Source organism: Callorhinus ursinus, unplaced genomic scaffold (assembly GCF_003265705.2).
Source record: "Callorhinus ursinus isolate GAN/ISIS: 27379988/994484 unplaced genomic scaffold, GSC_fseal_2.0 scaffold5, whole genome shotgun sequence".
Classification (NCBI taxonomy): domain Eukaryota; kingdom Metazoa; phylum Chordata; class Mammalia; order Carnivora; family Otariidae; genus Callorhinus; species Callorhinus ursinus.
Window position 1 is genome coordinate 30,824,738 of NW_027397067.1, and position 20,566 is coordinate 30,845,303.

Here is a 20,566-nt window from a genome sequence, read left to right on the forward strand (position 1 = left end):
GGGGGGGGGGGGGGGAGGAGAGTGGCAGGCAAAGGGAAAAGCAGGCTCCCCGCTGAGCAAGAAGCCAGATGCCAGACTGAATCCCAGGACCCTGGGATCATGACCTGAGCCAAAGGCAGATGTTCAACTGAGTGAGCCACCCAGGCATCTCTTCTATCATATTCTTTATACTGTGGATATGTTCTCTTCTTGTGATTTCAAGACACAAATGTTAAGTTTTATGCAAAAAAAATCACACACAAATTCATTTCTGAAAGTTTAAAGTTTACCCACATAGATACACAAGTAATTAGAGCCTAGGACTATATTTTCTAAGTAATTACTATAATATAAAATATTAATGGCCTAAGTAAAAACTATTTTAAATCATTCTGCTTTTCAGAAATAAATTTCTTATTAAAAACACTAAAATTACTTCCAAATCCTGTATAAAAATTTAACTTACCAAAATACTCCTGAACAACCATCACATACAAATGGAAGAAAATCTAAAATCGAGGGGAAAATGTTATATGCACTGGTCAGTATGTGATTTTGATTTAGTTTTCTTAAAAAGATTCTTAAGGTACTGAACTACATCTATAGGAGAACTCTTCTTTTTGACCAATATCCTAGTGTAGGAATTCGTGGTTAAACCAAAGCTATCAAAACCTCAAGCACTCTGGGAATGACTGGATTATCAGGAGAAATGTTCCTTGTAGTAGTGTGCTAGATCAGGAAAAAAAAGCACTGGGATTTTTTGGATGCCCAGATTTATTATGTGTTGTTTCTGAGTACTGTATGCTGCAAAAATCTTGTATTTGAAGTGAAAATCCTGGGTTTCAATTCTGATTCCACAGTTACTAATCTAGCAATGCTAAGCAAACTGTTTAATAGTAAAGTTTTGTGGGGGATAAGAGGAAGATGTCAGCATAGGAGGATCCTGAGCTCATCTCCTCCCACAGACACACCAAGATAACAGCTACATCTGAAAAACACCTGAAAACATGAAACAGACCTTCCAACGCTTAATCCTACAGAGGGAGAACACACTGGAAGGGCAGGAGGGGTGGAGACACAGTTGGGAACCAAGCCTGTGGTAAGACTAACCATAAACAGGAGGAACACAAGCACAGAAAAGCTAGAGAGGATCAGAGCCCAAACCAGGCACCCCAGCTACTGGGAACCTGCACTGGGAAGAGGAGTCCTCATAATATTGGGCTGTGAAAATCAGTGAGGCTAAACTTCAAACTTTTAAAATCAGTGGGGCTCACCTCCAGGTATTTTAAAAATCTGAGAGCTGGAGGCAATAGTAAACTGAGTCCCCACCCTTACAAAGCTAGAATAAATAACTGCTGGCAACCAGCACAGAAACAGCAGTTTGAAAAACACCTGGGATATTCATGAAGGCAATTTATTTACTAATCTCAGAATGTGCGCCAGAGGGACAGGATCTTCAGACTTCTCCAAGAACAGAAGTGCTAAAGGGCACCATTTTTCTTTTCCTCTCCCAGGTTAGATAGCTGGACACTTGGAGAAACCAGCACTAACACTTGCCAACTACCTTGCTAGCATGGTGTGTCTGCCCATGCATTCACCTGCATTCCTACCCCATCCAATCTGCTCACCTCAGCAGACTCCCTCCAAAGTGGCTCCACTCCTGCCATACCTGCAAGCAGTCCCAGCAGGGACCAGTGCCACTCCAAAGTGACTCCTGCCCTGGGGAGAGGGGGATAACCCCACACACCAGCACACCCAAAGTTCCAGCAACTTTCAGCAGGCCACACAGGGAGAAAGCCCTGCCATTCAGAGGCTGACTGCACACACCTAGTCTGATTGCTTGCTCACCCACTTACAAGCCCACCAAGGCCTCTCAACAGTGCAGGAGCCAAACTCTGCCCAGTGTGCCCATAGCAAGCAAAGTAGGTCACTGCAGCCAATGGGGCTGAAGGCAAATGGGGCTCAGCGACAACAGTAGTGTGCATGCAGCCCATAGAGAAGACACCCCTGGAGCACCTGGCTCTGGTGACCAAGTGGCATTGTACTACAAGGCACCACAGGACCTCTTCAACACAAGAACACTAACTTTCAAGACCAAGATAGATAACTGATCTCCCAAATTCATGGAAGCAGAGTTACACAATATGAGACAGAGGAATATGTCCCAAATTAAAGAAGAGGACAAAAATCATAGCAAAAGAGTTAAAAGAAACTGCGATAAGCAATATGCTCAATAAAGAAATCAAGTAATAGTCACAAAGATACTCACTGGACCTGAGAAAAGAGTGGATGAATTCAGTGAGAACTTCAACGTTGATAGAGAAAATGTAAAACAGAACCAGTCAGAGATGAAGAATTCAATAGATGAAATAACACACTAAAGAGAACAGATAAGGGGAGGCAGAAGAACAGACCAACACTCTAGAAGACAGGATAATGAAAAGCAACCAAGCTGAAGAGTAAAAAAAAAAAAAAAATAGGATAAGGGAACTCAGCATCATCAAGTGTACTAACATTCATATTACAGGGATCCCAGAAGAAGGGAGAAGGGGGCAGAAAACTTATCTCAGGAAGGAAACAGACATCCATATCCAAGAAGCAAAGAGAACCTCCAACAAGATGAACCCAAGGAGGTCCATACCAAGACACATAATAATAAACATGACAAAAAGTAATAATAGAGAGATAATTTTAGGGGCACCTGGGTGGCTCAGTTAAGCATCTGACTCTTGATTTCTGCTCAGATCATGATCTCAGGGTTGTGAGATCGAGCTCTGCATCAGGATCCATGCTGGGCATGGAGGCTGCTTAATATTCTCTCTCTTCTTCTCCCTTTCCCCCTTCCACCCGTCCCCTCTAAAAAGGGTAATTTTAAAAGCAGAAAAAACAAACAAACAAAAAAAACGGGTGTATACAAGGAAAACCCCATAAGGCTATTAGCTGACTTTTCAGGAGAAACTTTATAGGCCACAAGATAGTGGCATGATGGGGCGCCTGGGTGGCTCAGTCATTAAGTGTCTGCCTTCAGCTCAGGTCATGATCCCAGGGTCCTGGGATCAAGCCCCACATCGAGCTCTCTGCTTGGCGGGAAGCCTGCTTCTCCCTCTCCCACTCCCCCTGCTTGTGTTCCCTTTCTCGCTGTTTCTCTGTCAAATAAATAAATAAAATCTTAAAAAAAAAAAAAAAAAGATAGTGGCATGATATATTCGAAGTACTGAAAAGAAAAAACCTGCAACCAAAAATACTCTACCCAGCAAGGTTATCAGAGTAGAAGGAGGGATCAAGTCTCCCAGATAAATAAAACTTAAAGGAGTTCATCACCACTACATGAGCTTTACACAAAACACTGACGAGAATTGTGAGTAGAAAGAAAAGGCCCTAACTAGAAGAAACTTAGGAAAATATTTCACAGGTAAGAGTAAACATAATAAAGTAGTAGATAAATCACTTACAAAACCAGCATGGAGGTTAAAAAGCAGTAAAATGAATTATATCTACAAAAGTCAAGATACACACAAAATGATGTAAGATAGGAAATATACATAAAATGTGGGTGGGGGAGTAAAAATATAATGCTGTTAGAATGTGTTCAAGCGTAAGCAACCACATCAACTTAATATAAACTGTCATATGTATGTTATATATGAACCTCATAATAACCACGAATCAAAAACCTATTAAGAGATACACAAATACATAATAAAAAGAAAGGAATCCAAGCCTAACACTAAAGAAAGTCATCAAACCACAAGAGGGCAAGAGAAGAGGAAAAGAACAGGAGAACTACAAAAACAACCATAAAATAAGTAACAAAATGGCAATAAGTACATACTTATCAACAATTACTTTAAATGTAAATGGACTACATGCTCCAATCAAAAGATATAGGGCGACCAAATGGATTAAAAACAAGACCCACCTATATGCTGCCTACAAGGGACTCTCTTCAGACCTAAGGGACACACATACAAACTGAGAGTGAAGGCTGGAAAAACATACCATGCAAATGGAAGCCAAAATACTTAGAACAAACAAAATAGACTTCAAAACAAGCACTGTACCAAGAGATAAAGAATGGCACTACATAATGATAAAAGGAACAATCCAACAAGAGGATATAACAAGTATCTATATACCCAACATAGGAGCACTCAAATACATAAAGCAGTTACTAACAAAGGGGGAAATTGACAGCAATACAATACCAGTGGGGCATCTTAACAACTCACTTGTATCAATGGGTAGAGCATCCAAACAGAAAATCAATATAGAAACAGTGACTTTGAACAAAGCATTAGACCAGAGGATAGATAGATAGAATATTCTATCCAAAAACAGCAGATACATTCTTTTCAAGTGCACATGCATCTATATATCTCTAAGATAGATAACCTCTTAGGCCACAAGACTAGTTTCAATAAATTTAGGAAGACTGAAATCATTATCAAGAATCTTTTTTAACCACAAAGGTATGAAACTAGAAATCAATTACAAGAAAAAATCTGGAAAGAACATAAATACCTGGAGGCTACATAACATGCTACCAAACAATGAATAGGTAACCAAGAAATCAAGAAGGAAATAAAAAAATACATGGAGACAAATGAAAATGAAAACACAGTGGTCTAAAATCTTATATGGTCAAGTAACCTACAACAAAGGAGGCAAGAATATACAATGGAAAAAGACAGTCTCTTCAACAAATGGTGTTGGGGAAAACTAGACAACTACCTGTAAAATAATGAAACCAAAAAAATTTCTTATGCCAGACACAAAAATAAACTGAAAATGTATTAAGACCTACATGTGAGACCTAAAACCATAAAACTCCTAGGAGAAAATATTGGCAGTAATTTCTTTGACTTCCATCAGCATTAGCAACATTTTCTAGGTAGGTCTCCTAAGGCAAGGGTAACAAAAAATAAACTTGGAATTATAACAAAAAGTTTTTGTGAATTGAAGGAAACCATTAGCAAAACAAAAAGGCAACCTACTGAATGGGAGAAGATATTTGCAAATGATACATCTGATAAGGAGTTAATATCCAAGATATATAGAGCTTATACAACTCAAAAACAAACAAACAAACTGATTTTAAAAAAATGGGCAGAGGCCCTGAACAGACCTTTCTCCAAAGAAGACACAGAAATGGCCAACAGACACATGAAAAGATGCTTAAGTCATTAAGCCTCAGGAAAACGCAAATGAGATATCACCTTATACTCGTTACAAAGGCTCTTTAAAAAATTTGAAGTAGAAATACTACATGATCCAATCATTCCACTACTGGCTATGGACCTAAAAAAAGATAAAAACACTAATTAGAATAGATATATGCACCCCTATGTTTACTGCAGCAGTATTTTCGATAGCCAAGATATGGAAGCAGCCCAAATGTCCAATGACAGATGAATGGATAAAGAAGATGCGGTCAAAATACCATCCACTTTTTTCAAAGAAATGGAACAAATAATCCTAAAATTTGTATGGAACCAGAAGAGACCCGAATAGCCAGAGGAATATTGAAAAAGAAAAGCAAAGCTGGCGGCATCACAATTCCGGACTTCCAGCTCTATTACAAAGCTGTCATCATCAAGACAGTATGGTACTGGCACAAAAACAGACACATAGATCAATGGAACAGAATAGAGACCCCAGAAATGGACCCTCAACTCTATGGTCAACTCATCTTCGACAAAGCAGGAAAGAATGTCCAATGGAAAAAAGACAGTCTCTTCAACAAATGGTGTTGGGAAAATTGGACAGCCACATGCAGAAGAATGACACTGGACCATTTCCTTACACCACACACAAAAATAGACTCCAAATGGTTGAAAGACCTAAATGTGAGACAGGAGTCCATCAACATCCTAAAGGAGAACACAGGCAGCAACCTCTTCGACCTCAGCCGCAGCAACTTCTTCCTAGAAACATCACCAAAGGCAAGGGAAGCCAGGGCAAAAATGAACTATTGGGATTTCATCAAGATAAAAAGCTTTTGCACAGCAAAAGAAACAGTCCACAAAACCAAAAGACAACCGACAGAATGGGAGAAAATATTTGCAAATGACATCTCAGATAAAGGGCTAGTATCCAAAATCTATAAAGAACTTATCAAACTCAACACCCAAAGAATAATCCAATCAAGAAATGGGCAGCAGACATGAACAGACATTTTTCCAAAGAAGACATCCAAATGGCCAAACAGACACATGAAAAAGTGTTCAACATCGCTCGGCATCAGGTAAATCCAAATCAAAACCTCAATGAGATACCACCTCACACCAGTCAGAATGGCTAAAATGAACAAGTCAGGAAACGACAGATGTTGGCAGGGATGCAGAGAAAGGGGAACCCTCCTACACTGTTGGTGGGAATGCAAGCTGGTGCAACCACTCTGGAAAACAGTATGGAGGTTTCTCAAACAGTTGAAAATAGAGCTACCCTATGATCCAGCAATTGCACTACTGGGTATTTACCCCAAAGATACCAATGTAGGGATCCGAAGGGGTACGTGCACCCCGATGTTTACAGCAGCAGTGTCCACAATAGCCAAACTGTGGAAAGAGCCAAGATGTCCATCGACAGATGAATGGATAAAGAAGATGTGGTATATATACAGAATGGAATATTATGCAGCCGTCAAAAGGAATGAGATCTCGCCATTTGCAACAACGTGGATGGAACTGGAGGGTGTTATGCTGAGTGAAATAAGTCAGAGAAAAACATGTATCATATGACCTCACTGATATGAGGAATTCTTAATCTTAGGAAACTGAGGGTTGCTGGAGTGGTGGGGGTGGGAGGGATGGGGTGGCTGGGTGATAGGCACTGGGGAGGGTATGTGCTATGGTGAGCGCTGTGAATTGTGCAAGACTGTTGAATCACAGATCTGTACCTCTGAGACAAATAACGCAACATTTTAAGAAAAAAAAAAGAAGATAGGAGGGGAAGAATGAAGGGGAGTAAGTCGGAGGGGGAGCAGAACCATGAGAGACTATGGACTCTGAAAAACAAACTGAGGGTTCTAGAGGGGAGGGGTGTGGGGGGATGGGTTAGCCTGGTGATGGGTATTAAAGAGGGCACGTGCTGCATGGAGCACTGGGTGTTATGCACAAACAATGAATCATGGACCACTACATCAAAAACTAATGATGGAATGTATGGTGATGAACATAATAAAAAATTAAAAAAAGAAGATGCGGTATGTAAATATACTATGGAATAGCAGTCAACCATAAAAACAGATCTTGTCATTTGTGACAACATGCATGGACTAGAGGGTATCATGCTAAATGAAGTAAGACAGAACAGACCATATGATTTCACTTACACGTGGAACTTAAACAAATCAAAAAACTGGTTCTTAAATACACAAACTGCTGGTTACCACAGGAATTCCCCAGTGGGTTGGGGAATTGGGCGAAATGGATAAAGGGGATTAAGAGGTACAAACTTCTAGTTATAAAATAATTAAGTCACAGAAATGAAAAGCATAGGGAATATAGTCAGTAATATAATAACATTGGATGACGACAACGGTGAATTGCTGAATCTATAGATTATGCACCTGAAACTAATATAACATTGTATGTTAATTATGTCAATTAAAAAGTTACAGAAAAATAAGATGAATCATCTATATTACTCAGTAAAAAATTTAGTAGAGCTTTGGGTATATATATATTTGATATAGAATGTAGTGTAGTATGTTATGTCTGTGTATGCATACAAAACCAAAGCTCTATTAGGTAATAGATATAGATATAAGCATATCAGGTCTGTGTACATATATATGTGTGTATATATATTTCTAGACTGTATGTCACACCTACTTCATAGAGTCACTGCAAAAACCAAACGAGATATATGTAAAAGATGAGAATAGTAAGTAACTAATAAGAATCATTGCAACAATTAACTTGTTTTGAATATAGTGAACTCTGAGAAAAATCCTGTGGTGATTTGGGGGAAATGTGTTGAAAGAATTTCAGAAATTCAATAGATAAATTGATTGATACTGCCAAATTTAATCCTGAGTTGTTTCCTTCCTCTCTGTTGAGGAAGAGCAGGTAGTTGTTAGGAAATGGATTTTTGAAAAGCACACCAAAAGTATCCACTAGATATAATCACTCTCTAAATTGTTTTGCTTGTACCTCATACTACAGTATACAGTCAAGTGAAGCTGGATGTGTCCAATTGTGCAACTTTTACAAAGTGAAAACAAAAGGCACTGCACTTTAGAGAAGAGTACAATTGCCCCCCAAAAGGTCTCATGCTACAGGGGACCTTAACCAAAACAGAAAGAAGTCCTATCATAACCCAAAGGGATCCCTGGATAATTGTGCTTGTGGGACAAGGGGGGCTGAATACAGTTCTTCCTCTACTGCAGAAGGAGGCCAAGTGAATTGACACTGTTGTTCTGAAGGTATGATACTGTGAGCATGTTTCATACCAAAAAACTATGTATTCATTTGTAAGCAGGAGGAAACTGAAGCATATAATGCTCTTTTATGTCTCTTTCAAATTAGAAAAAATGTACATGCTTGCTATTTTGAAACTTCTGGTGATTAGATATTAAATACAAACCAAGAGGACCTAGAGGGAAGAGTTAAGATCAAGATAGTTTTCTATCTTTGTAACCATCCAGAAGATAAACGAAATTTAGGATACTCAATACCCCCTAAATCCTAACCCCCCTCTCCACTACTCCAAAAGAGCTAAGCCCTGGCCTCATTTCATATGTATTTGTATTTTAAGAGATCCCTGAAGTTGGCAGATACCATGGATGTAGTAATCAGGTATACCAGAAATAAACATTACAGTCAAAACCCAATTGGCTAAGCTTCTCTATGAAAGATCTACAAGGAAATATGGGTTTCCTGAATGGCTAGCCATGACAGCGGGTGGTAAAATATACACATACAGACTGTAAGTGACAAGAACCTAGAAGGGATTGTGCCCTTTTGCCCACAGCAGATATCACTAATCAATTGTGGCATTTTCACTAAAACTGGGCTAAATCTCGAGAGTTCTCCTTTCACCGGGTACCTACAACCAATAACTGAAGCTGCAGTGAGAGATGAAACCTATTTGCCACCCTATGTAGTAACAATCAACTGTGACAGCACACATTTGGAGCAAAACCCAGGTACCAAAGACTGAGCATTCTGTATCGCTCTAATGCTTTGGAAACTTGCCTGTCCAGATGTAGGACATCCTAAAGCTTGTGCCACACTACCACTGGCTATTAGATTGGGCAAGGTGTATCACAGTCTCTCAGTTCACTGTAGAGAGAAGATCGCCTTATTAATGCTCCAAAATACAGATTATTCTCAAAGCTCTTCTATGGAAAAGACTGTATTTTATACCCTCCTATGTAGTTCCAGCACCAAAATTGATGCTTGGTAAATATTTGTTGAGTCAGTAATATTCAAAGAATGACAGTACTGAGTGAGCATAATGATCATCTAGCAGAATAGTCTGAGGATGAGAATCTGCTAAAAGCTAAGGGCATTCGCACGAGAAGCCGCGAAGACCAGGTGAAAAAGTAATCTCGCCCAACTCCATCTGACAGGTAAGTAACAGAAAGTTTGGAAAGAAAAGTAGCTTGCCCAAGGTCGTAGTGGCGGGATCAGAGGGGAACACGTCTCCTGACATCAGAAAGGAGTGGGAGGGGCAAAAGTTCTTAGCCAGGCATGCAAGGCATGTTTTCGGAAATTGCATGGTTCGCTTCTAAAGAGACCAAACTCTCTTCCAAAGACCCAGGGGCAAGAAAAAATACCAACACATCTCACTGCAGACCCAGGAGGGACGAACCCACCCTGCCTCCTCAGACTTCACCGCGCCCCACCACCTCCCCTCACCCGCCACCACTCTCCATGAAGGCATAGTGGGATCCAAGTCTACCATGCCCGTGGCTAAGGACTGCTAGATCACCTCGCTGCCGGCAATGCTCCACCTGACAGTGCTGACCTACGTCCAACTCCGCCATCACAGCGCCGCAAGAGGCGGGGCTACGGCGCACGCGCGGCGCCTCCTGGGAGTGTGGCCGACCTCTGGGCGGAGCCTGCCGCCTAGCTGACGCGTCCACCGGAAGAAGTCAAGCTATTGTGAGTGCGGTGAGTTGTGAGTGTATATGCGATTTAGGCGTCTAGCTAGGCGGCGTGAAGAAAAGGGAGTTGGTCTGTTTGTCTTTTTCCTGGGCGGAAGTCTTCGCGGCCAGTCCTTAAGGAAATACCCAGTTACCCTTCTGGAAGGCTGCGTGCTGAAGTTCCCTCCGTGCTGCAACCCACCTGGGGACGACTTCACAAAGATGGTCTTTTTTTAATTGATGTAAATCTCCGAACCGGCACAGTGCTTGGCACAAGCATTTGCAATAATCAAGTGAAGGACCTTATTCAATTCCGTATTTGTCCTGCACCAGTGTTAGTTACTTAATATGGTTTACAGTAGATCCCTCTTGCAAGGGATTCATTAGGCTTGTTGAAAAGTAAAGGTTTTTTATTTGTTTTTTTAATGGGGGAGGGGGGAGTCTGTAGCTCTTGAGGTCCCAAGTGTGTACTGAACCGCATTGAGTTCCTCAGTTTAGAGAGCCCCGTCTCATTTAACACAACTGAAGAAAGCTTTTGATTCCATTGGGCAGAAGGGCAATCTCATGTATTTGATGAGCCACTTCAAAGGCACCAAGGAAGTAAAGGCTCTTCTAGGTGGGGTACAAATGGATGCCATTCCATTGATGTGACACCAGACATGACTCAGAGTGGGATGAGCGGCAATCAAAAATGTACTCATGACAGGAACTGGAAAAAATATTCAATGCCTCGTATATAACAGGGTCTATCCAAATCAATATTCATTGAGAAGGGGAAAGGGTGAGATTGGGAAATAGTTATTACTTCAAGATTTGCTCTTGCATAAATCTGTTTAAGATTTCCATTAAAGACTTGCTTGGGTCTCTGGAGAAACTAGATTTTAGAGCTAGAAGCAACCGATCATTTAGTTATCCCAGCATCAGTTTTGTTTTTGTTTTAAGATGAGAAAACATGTTCATAGCATTCAAATGATTTGCCCAAATTAGTGGAAGAGCCAGGACTAAAATTCAAGTATCAAAGACTTCTGGTATTCTTGAATTTAAGAATCAGCAGCTTACCTGATTTTTATGTTTCTTTTAGCTGGTTGGGTCAACCAATAGCAGGTTTTCTAGAGTTTTACTAAGTGTTTAGAATGTCCTAAATAGGTGGCAAATATTTTATCAGTCCAATCATAAAATTAAAATACTCTTATTTTTTCAGTTCACTTACCCTGGGAGTATAAGGAGCATCAGATAGAGTAGCCAAGGTTGCAGTTGCTAGCTCTTTCATCTCTAGTCTCCTTTGCCAGTTTCTCCTCTAGGTGCTACTTCAACATGTGTTTCCCCTTAATTTTGTGCTTGGTCCATTTATCAATTTACATACTCATAAAAGTGAAATTCCTCTGGTTCCAAATGACTCCCATAACCATATTCTTTATCTTGAGAACTTTCTCCCAGACTGAAAGGTTCTGTCTGTAGGCATATTCACTTAGTGTTGTCTGTCATATAAAACTTAAACCAGGGCCTCCTGGGTGGCTCAGCGGTTAAGCGTCTACCTCCGGCTCAGGTCATGATCGCAGGATCCCAGGATAGAGTCCTGCATCGGGCTCCCTGCTCAGCGGGAAGGCTGCTTCTCCCTCTCCCACTCCCCCTGCTTGTGTTCCCTCTCCCACTCCCCCTGCTTGTGTTCCCTGTCTCTGTCAAATAAATAAAATCTTTAAGCAAAAACAAAAACAAAACTTAAAACAAAATGGGATGCTTTCTCACCCCTCCCTAACAAAGGCAGTCTACCACATTGGAAACCCTGAATTTATTCTTTGCCACTCCGTTCTTATTTCTCTCATGGAAGTAGCCATTAAACTCTATCAATTATGCCTCAGAAAGTTCTCACATGTATACTCTTCAACTGTTCAGGTTATTTCCTCCCCAAAAAACTCACTCCCTTACCTAAGATCTTCTGATGGTTCTCCATTATTCACAAGAGATTAATTTAGTAAGGAAAAGCTTTATTGGTAAAGCTTTTCACAATCTCAGCCTCAGCAATAACTACTTCCCCTCAAGCGCCCTACTCTCCAATAATTTCCTAAATGTATCTTCTGCTTCTTTCATATGTACATGCCTTTCCTTGTCCCTTGAATGTACTCTATACCAGTCTTCCAAACTTTGAGAATAAGAATCAGGTGGGGTGCTTGTTAGTAAGTACAGCTGTCCATACCCCTCCCTGGGTCTAATTTAGAGGGTCTGGGATGGGTCTTGGGAAGCTAGATCTTTAACAAGTGCTCTCACGTTCATTCTTATCAGATCAGTTTAAAAAAAAAAAAAAGGTTTCTCTTTTACTCCACCTTCAGAATATAATTATTATCCTTTCAACTGGGAAAGCTTTGAGTGCTCAAACAAAATTCAGCCCTCCAACACCTGCTATGGTAGCAATCGCTATGTACTAGCCAGCAATATTGTAATTCACCTGACCAAAAACAAAAACAAAAACCTTCAGTGGATTCTATTAGCTAGCAAATAAAATCGGCACTCAATTTAGCAAACCTATCCTAGATTTGATACAAAATTGAATAAGACATGGTCTCTGACCTCAAGGAGCTCACAAAGTCTAGGGAAGAATATCTCTGCTTGGCATTTAAAGTCTTTCAAATTTTTTGCCCAACCTACCTTTCTAATTATCGCTTGAAGGCCTCTCCGTAGTCTGTGCTCACCATAGCCTCAGACCCCTAAAGGTGCTGCTCCTTCTATTTGGAATGCTCTTTCACTTTCCCATTTGAGCTGGTTTGTTTCTACTTTTCCTTTAGCGGTTACCTCGAGTATCTTTTCCTTAGGAAATTCTTTGTTCTCCTGACTAGGACAAATCCTGCTGTTACTACATTCTGTATCTCCTTCAAAGCATTTGTCCCAGATTTGATTTTGTATTTGTATGATTATTTGATTAGCATTTGTCTCCCCGTCTAAGCTGTAAGCTCCATGAGGACAGGGGCCTGGTTTTGTGACTATATATTCACTGTAGCACTCTTTGTTAATCTGTCTCCCTATGTTTATGCAGTCTTCTGCAGATTTCTTATATCTCTGAATAAGTTTATTTTGCATACCATATTCTACATTAAATCTTTGAACATCCTAAGTTCAAACCTTAACAGTTATAACAGCTAAAATTCTTTGAGTACTTTATTATGTACCAGGCACTTAGATTGATCATTTAATCTTCACACTTTCAGATATTATTGTTCCCATTTCATAGAATTTCCTTATAAAAATTATTCACCTCCTGCCTCCTTGTCTCCAGCATCAGAAACTACTCTCCCTCTTCATCTCCTCACTGACTTAATCAATTATATTTACCAGCTATCTTCCTGGTGAACCTCATAAACTAATCTCTTAATCTGGAATTCTTTCTCCTTTCCCCAATTTACCTGGCTATCTCCTCCTCATCTTTCAGCTCTCAAAAGAGGCTTTTAAGACCTGCCCCCTGCCCCCCGCCGGTTTCCTATTGTTGCTGTAACAAATTACCACAAATTTAGTAGCTTTAAACACTAAATTTTTTACCTTACCTTACTGGAGGTCAGAAGTCATAAAACCCGTGTGTTGGCACGGCTGTGTTCCTTATGAAAGTTCAAAGGGAGGCTCCAATTTCTTGTCTTTTTCAGCTTCTAAAAACAACCTGTGTTCCTTGGCTCATAACAATCCCTTCCTCTATCTTTGAGGACAAAATGGCATCCTTGAATGTCTCTCTTCCTGCCCTTCATGCTTCCCCACTTCCATCAGTCTCCTCTCGCTCTGACCCTTCTGCCTTCCTCTCTTAAGAAGCCTTGTGGTTACATTGGGCCCACCTGGATATTTCAGGCTACTCTCCCCATCTCAAGAGCCTTAACTCAATCACATCTGCAAAGTCCTTTTTGATATATAAAGAAACAGTTACAGGTTTCAGGCAATGATGTTGGCTAATTGAATTTAAATAAAAAAATAAATAAAATAAAATGCTTTTGGAGGGGTTGTATGTCAATGTTGACTTGTTCATTCACTGATTCAGTAGACATTTTTTGAGGCCTTACCATGTTTCAATTCTGGGAAGTATGAAAACGTGTATTGGAGTAGGTAAAATAATGGTCCCATAAAGTTGTCCACACTCTAATCCCTGAAATCTGTAACTGTTTTTTCACCCTGCTCACTTGTTCTCTCTCTCTCTTACTCTCAAATAAATAGGTAAATCTTTTTTTTTTTTTTTTTAAAAAGGAAGGCAAAAGGATAGTGAAGAATGAGAAACAGTATTATGTAAAAGGGCTAATGCTTAGGGCTTAATCAGCAGAATTGAGGAAAGATGTGAAGCAAAGAAAACCACCCCCATCATCAAGACTACCATGACCACTATTATTATAGCAGCCAATGTGCATGTGTGTTTTGGAAAGCATCATCTTTTTTAGCAACAGTTTGTTCCAGAAGGAAACTTTGTAACATTTTCATAAGTGATTACTTTTTAGAGGGGTAATTTAGTTGTCCTGATAAACATACATAAAATTATTTTGAAATGATGACTTAAATTGTATTTGGGCACAAATTGGATATTCACATTAATTAACTGTAAAGTTTTCTTTGTTTTTTTACATTCATGAAGCTTTATTTTTCCTCCAAAACAAGTCTGGGCTTCCAAGACTGGCACATCAACATCTTTCCCCCTCAGACCCAGATGGGGAGTCATTTCTTTTTTTTTTTTTACCCTTTATTTTTTATTTATTTTTTTCCCATAGGCTCCACGCCCAGCATGGAGCCCAACATGGGGCTTGAACTCACAACCCTGAGATCAAGACCTGAGCTGAGACCAAGAGTCAGACTACCACCCAGGCACTGAACCACCCAGGCACCCCAGGAATCATTTCTTACTAAACACCTGTACCCCTCAGGCAGAGATAGTGGGGAAGGGAAAAGCCCCTCTACATTGGCCTGCAGGGTGCTAACTATAAGATTTTTGTTTGATGTGTAGGGGTACCTGGTGGCTCAATTAGTTAAGTGTCCGCCTTCGGCTAAGGTCATGATCTCAGGGTCCTGGAAGCAAGCCCCCGAACCCAGCTCCACGCTCAGTGGGGAGTTTGCTTTTCCCTCTTCCTCTGCCCTTCCCCCCACTCGTGCTCTCTCTCTCTCTCTCAAATAAATAAATAATCTTTAAAATCTTTAAAAAAAAGATTTTTTGATGTGTAATAACAGCTATTATTAACTTTACTCCTTGAAATTCTCACCAATAAATAGGAATCAAATATTTTAAGATGTGAATTAGTTTCTAGAGTGTACATTTTTAAAATATGAGAAAGTGATTACCTCCTTCTCAAGTGCTAGGTGCAACATCTGTCCAGAGTTTTTTCCATTGCCCCAATTAATATGGTCAGAAATTTTGTGAGAACCTTTGCATACTGGCCTCAGAGATTTAAAGCAAAATATAGGTTTCTCTTCTGCATCAGAATGATAACACAGATTACTGGATCTAGAGAATGTGCTTCCCGATATTTTCATATTTTATACCACCATTTGAATATTTTCTCACTTATGTTGTATTTCTTCATTCACTTATTAAACAAATATTGATAGAGAGCCTTTGATGTGCCGAGATCTGTTCTAGAAACTGGGAATACACTGGTAAACAAAACAAAGATCCCTGCTCTCATGGGGAGGGGCATGGAAAATAAACAGAATAACAAAACCAAAACAGCATATCATGGATGGTGGTAAGTGCTATGAGAAAAATAAAGCTGGGAAAGTGAGTAAGAGTTCTGTAGGAGTAGGAGGGTGAGGGGAGAGGCCTGCAATTTTAAATAGGGTGGAGCGAGAAGGTGAGACATAAATCAAGACCTACAGAACATGAAGGAGTGAACAACATGGGTGTCTGGGACAGGTTTCAAGGCAGAAGAGCCATGCAAAGGCTCTGCAGTGAGAATGTGCGTGGTGAATTCCAGTCAGACTGGGGAGGCCAGTGTGACTGGAGCAGAGTGGACAGGGTTGGGGTTGGGGGGGGGTGTAGAATGGCTGGATATGTGGGCAGGGAGGTCCTGGTGATGTGACAGTGATGTGACAGTAGCACTCCCTATAGGGACTTGAAGATAATTGTGAAGGGCTTGTCTTTTTACTGAAGTGAGATGGGAAGTCAGTTGGGGGTGGGGAGGTCTGACCCAGGCTCACTCTGGCTGCTTTATAGGGAAATAGCAGTAAGGTCAAGATCATCACAGGGAGGTCAGTTAGAAGTCTGTGATATCTAGCTGAGAGATGAGAGTGGCTGGGAGCAGGTTATTAGCAGGGTTAGTGGTGGTGGAGTGATCAGGTTTCTCTAGGAGTTACAGCACATGGGGCTTGCTGATGGATTAGATGGAGTGAGAGAAAGAGAGGTGTGAAGGATGACTCCAGGGCTTTTGGCCTGAGCAAAAGGCAGGCATCATTATTTGAGAAGGGAAGGAGCTGAATTAGAAACAATTTGTGTGTTCCTCGATGAGATACAAAATCTCATGTGATTGCACTCAGGTATAAGGAAATTCTGGAGGTAAAGGAAGGCATAAGAATCAACTTAGGGTAGATTATGCAATAAGGGTGATACTGAGGTAGGAGGGCTACATCTCATTTTATATCCATTAAGCAGTTGGTATAGAAAACATTCTACAGCCAAGTCTGGTAACTCTTAGATTCTGTAACTTCTTTCTGATCAGGGATAGGCAGAGATATGGGAAAACATGGATAAAGAGCTATGCAGGCAAAACTGAGTCACAGGCACCATATATCTTCATTATGAATGAGGGCAATAAAAGTTATTTTTGCAAAATTTTTATTTTTTCACAAGGGCTACTTTTGTACTCATTATTGTGATTATTATATACAATGAATATTTGGTTCTAAGAAACAAAAGGAACTGCTGATGAAAAGAATGTGTACATGCTTGTTGAGCTGCTTAAATAACTATTTGATGATGATTCTGCAGTCTGTTTAAAGGGTAATTCTTCTTCTGTTGCTTTAGAGAATTCATTTGGCATTCTAAAAATGGATGTAATTTCAAGCAGTGGCCAAAATGTATCAATTAGCCTGACATCTAGGTCTTTTTAACAGATCTATAAATTTCCAATTTCCTTTGTCATCTTAACCATGGTAAATCATCCTGAACAAGATCATTCTTTTGAACAGCAGCCTCCTTATTGACTTAGATCAATTGAGATTAGAAAATGAAAAATACACTAGATGCTGAGAACTCTTTATGAAACCACAGTTGTAGGATGAGTATTGAATGAAGATAAATGTGTTATTTTCAGCTTCCACATCATTGATTTAAAAATTTATTCTCTATATCCCATTGCTGGATTAAACACTAATCTATATTTGGATGGTTTACTTGCTTACAAGTATTATCTTTTCCCTATTGAGGTTATGTATTAATGGAAGGGAATAATTTTTAGTTTAAATGTATCTTGCTTTGCACACCACATGCATTTCTACACATTAAATTGGTTAAAACTGATTTTTTATTGAATTATAAATTAATGACTAAATCCTTTGTTTTAATTTCTGATTGATTTTCATTTGCTCTTTGGATAAAATACATGATGCTTAGTCCATCATGTGGACCCTATGTGATCAGGACTCTGCCTACCTTTAAAGGCAGTCTTACAGTACTGTCCTCTTCTGTCTCCAAACCCCAGCTACCCTGGCCTTCTTTCAAATCCTAATATTTCACATTCAAGATATTTGCACATATTGTCTAAAATTTTAGTTCTTTAGCCCTGCCTGCTTTATTACTTTCTTAATTAATTAATTGCCTGTCTTCTCCTAACTCAAAAGTAGACTCCAAAAAATACATGGATTTTAGTCTTTCTTTTTCACTGCTGAATTTCTAGCATCTAGAATTGTGTTGGGTATATAGTATGTACTCAGGAAAAATAATGAATGGATGAATGATTCTTTATCCTGGAATACCAACTTTCCTTCTCTACATCTAGGAAACTTCTATTCATCATCCAAATTCCAGCTTAAATGTCACTTTTTCAGGCCACCTTTTTAAAAAATTTATTTTATCATGTTTAGTTAGCCAAAACATAGTGCATCATTAGTTTAGAGCTAACAATTCATTAGTTGCGTGTAACACTCAGTGCTCGTCACAGCACGTGCCCTTCTTAATACTCATCACCTGGTTACCCCATCCTCCCACCCCACCTCCCTTCTGTAACCCTCAGTTTGTTTCACAGAGTCCAGAGTCTCTCATGGTTTGTCTACCTCTCTGATTTCTCCCCCTTTGGATTTCCCTCCCTTCCCTTATGGTCCTCCGTGCTATTGCTTATGTTCCACATATGAGTGAAACCATATGATAATTGTCTTTCTCTGCTTGACTTATTTCACTTAGCATAATTCCCTCCATTTCCATCCATGTCAATGCAAATGGTAGGTATTCATCCTTTCTGATGGCTGAGTAATATTCCATTGTATATATGGACCACATCTTCTTTATCCATTCGTCTGTTGAAGGACATCATGACTCCTTCCGCAGTTTGGCTCTTGTGGATCCCTAAGACAAGCTCAGCTTTCTTTACTTTTTGTTCTTACAGTTCTCTGTATGTCTAAGTTCTCCTTAGAACTTATTAGAATTTTAGCTTATAAAGTCTACTTTTTGTGAGATAATTTGCTTAACTCTTATCTTCTCCCCTAAACTATAAAATATCTCTATCTTTTTCTTTAAAAAGATTTTATTTATTTATTTGAGAGAGAAAGCACAAGAGCATGGTGAGGGTTAGAGGGAGAAGCAGACTCCCTGCTTAGCAGGGAGCCTGATGCCGGACTCAATCCCAGGATTCTGGGATCATGACCTGAGCTGAAGGCAGCCGCTTAACCGAATGAGCCACCCAGGTGCCCCTCTATCTTGTTCTTAATAGTCTTTCCAACATCTAACATAATGCCTGGAACAAAAGGATGCTCAATGCTCAATAAATATCTGTTAAATGAAAACATGGAGGGAAGGATGAGTAAGCAACTCCTCATTATAACTTTCAGTCCTCTGTTCCTCTTGTTCAATGTTCTCCCAACAAGAAGTAGTTGTTAGTGAACTACAAAAGAAAGTTTTGCTATACTAGAGAAGTTCTTTTCAAATATACCCCTCAGTGAATTCAGTAATGCTTGGAGGATCCCTTAATATTAATGCATCATACCAGCCTCTTCATCCCTCATTTTATTTAATTAAGTAAGTACTTAATGTGTTTCTCCTCTGGACCAAGCCACATAGAGGGAAAGAAGATCATGTAAATAATGAGAAGACCATAAGCTTAAAATAGAAAGATCTCTTACCCTCTAACTGCCTGTGTGAGCTTAGCAAAGTTACCAGTTGAGCCTTTGGTTCCTTATCTGTTGAATAGAAATAGCAATATCTATTTCTTGTGGCTTATATAGGGGTTATTAATGATGCATGTAGTGTGCCTGCCACAAAGTAAGTGCTCAAAAGATGGCAGTTGTTACTACTATCTAGAAGGTAAGCTCCTAGAAGGCAGATTATACTTACCTTTCTAGTACCTTATATATAGAATACTTTTAATAAAGAGTGGTTTAACTAACCAGCAATGGGAACCATAGCAAAATATGTGCTCCTTCTGAACTCTCATGGGACTTAAAAGCTAAGCAGGAAAATAAGTTGCGAGACAGATTCATGAAATATTTAGATAATAATGAAATACAATACTATATTTTATGATACATACGAGATTATAGTAACATATGTGTCACAGACCATAAGCGCTTTACAAGGCCAGGCAGGAAATGATCAGAGGTGGCTGGCTAGAGTTATTGGGAAATGATAAGTTCACATGTTTGTGTGTGTAAGATCTATACCAGTGAGCCTCCTGTGAAAATGTTCTATTTCTTTGTCAAAATTTGATGCTGGCTACACCAATGTTGGATAAAATGGATCAACCTGCTGCTTCTGTGTTACTATAATGGCAGACAAAATTGGGTTATTGATCGTGGGTATCACGGTGTCTTTGTTATAGTAATGGATGCTTTTTTCCCCTTTAACAATCAGTGGCTAGCTGACATCACAAATAGGTTCTGATGATGTTGGGTAATGTTGCTCAAATAGGGGTGTATTATGTGGGAGTATATACTAGCCCTTCAAAACTAGAACATAGGCTCAATTCCATATTCCATATCTTTGTAGCATGCTCAGCACAGGTTTTCAGTTGTATTACATCATCCATAATCATTATCTACTGCTGTCCTTTCATCTTACCAAACTCTTTGCTTGCAGCTCTAATAAACGGGACTGAGATAGTGAGCATGAACAGAATGTTTCTTTTTTCTAGGATGCTCTCTCCTTTTTGTTCTTAGGTGTCTTTGTGAAGATATTTACAAACACAAGGGCATTTCATTAAAGGTTTTTGATACACCAACATCCACACTGAAAGCTTCAGATGCTTAATTACAGAATTGAATGCAGCAATCACACTCAGTCCTGACATTAGGAAAAGAGGAATACCATCTTTCACCCACTTCAAGCCATGTGAGGATGAT

At 39.6% G+C, this 20,566-nt stretch overlaps 1 protein-coding gene across 2 annotated transcripts in view; it reads right to left on the bottom strand.

The window, feature by feature from the left end:
* Positions 1-10,003, bottom strand: part of ZFAND1 (zinc finger AN1-type containing 1) — a 25,874-nt gene extending 15,871 nt beyond the window's left edge. Inside the window, exons 1-2 of one of the 2 annotated variants that reach the window (XM_025870775.2) lie at positions 9,919-10,003; positions 446-488 (exon numbers count right to left, since the gene is read on the bottom strand). In XM_025870775.2, the coding sequence (XP_025726560.1) occupies positions 446-488; positions 9,919-9,973 (98 nt within the window). In that variant the 5' untranslated portion in view covers positions 9,974-10,003. The remainder of the gene's footprint in view (positions 1-445; positions 489-9,918) is intronic. The other variant, XM_025870776.1, reaches the window with a different exon arrangement.
* Positions 10,004-20,566: the final 10,563 nt, after the last annotated feature.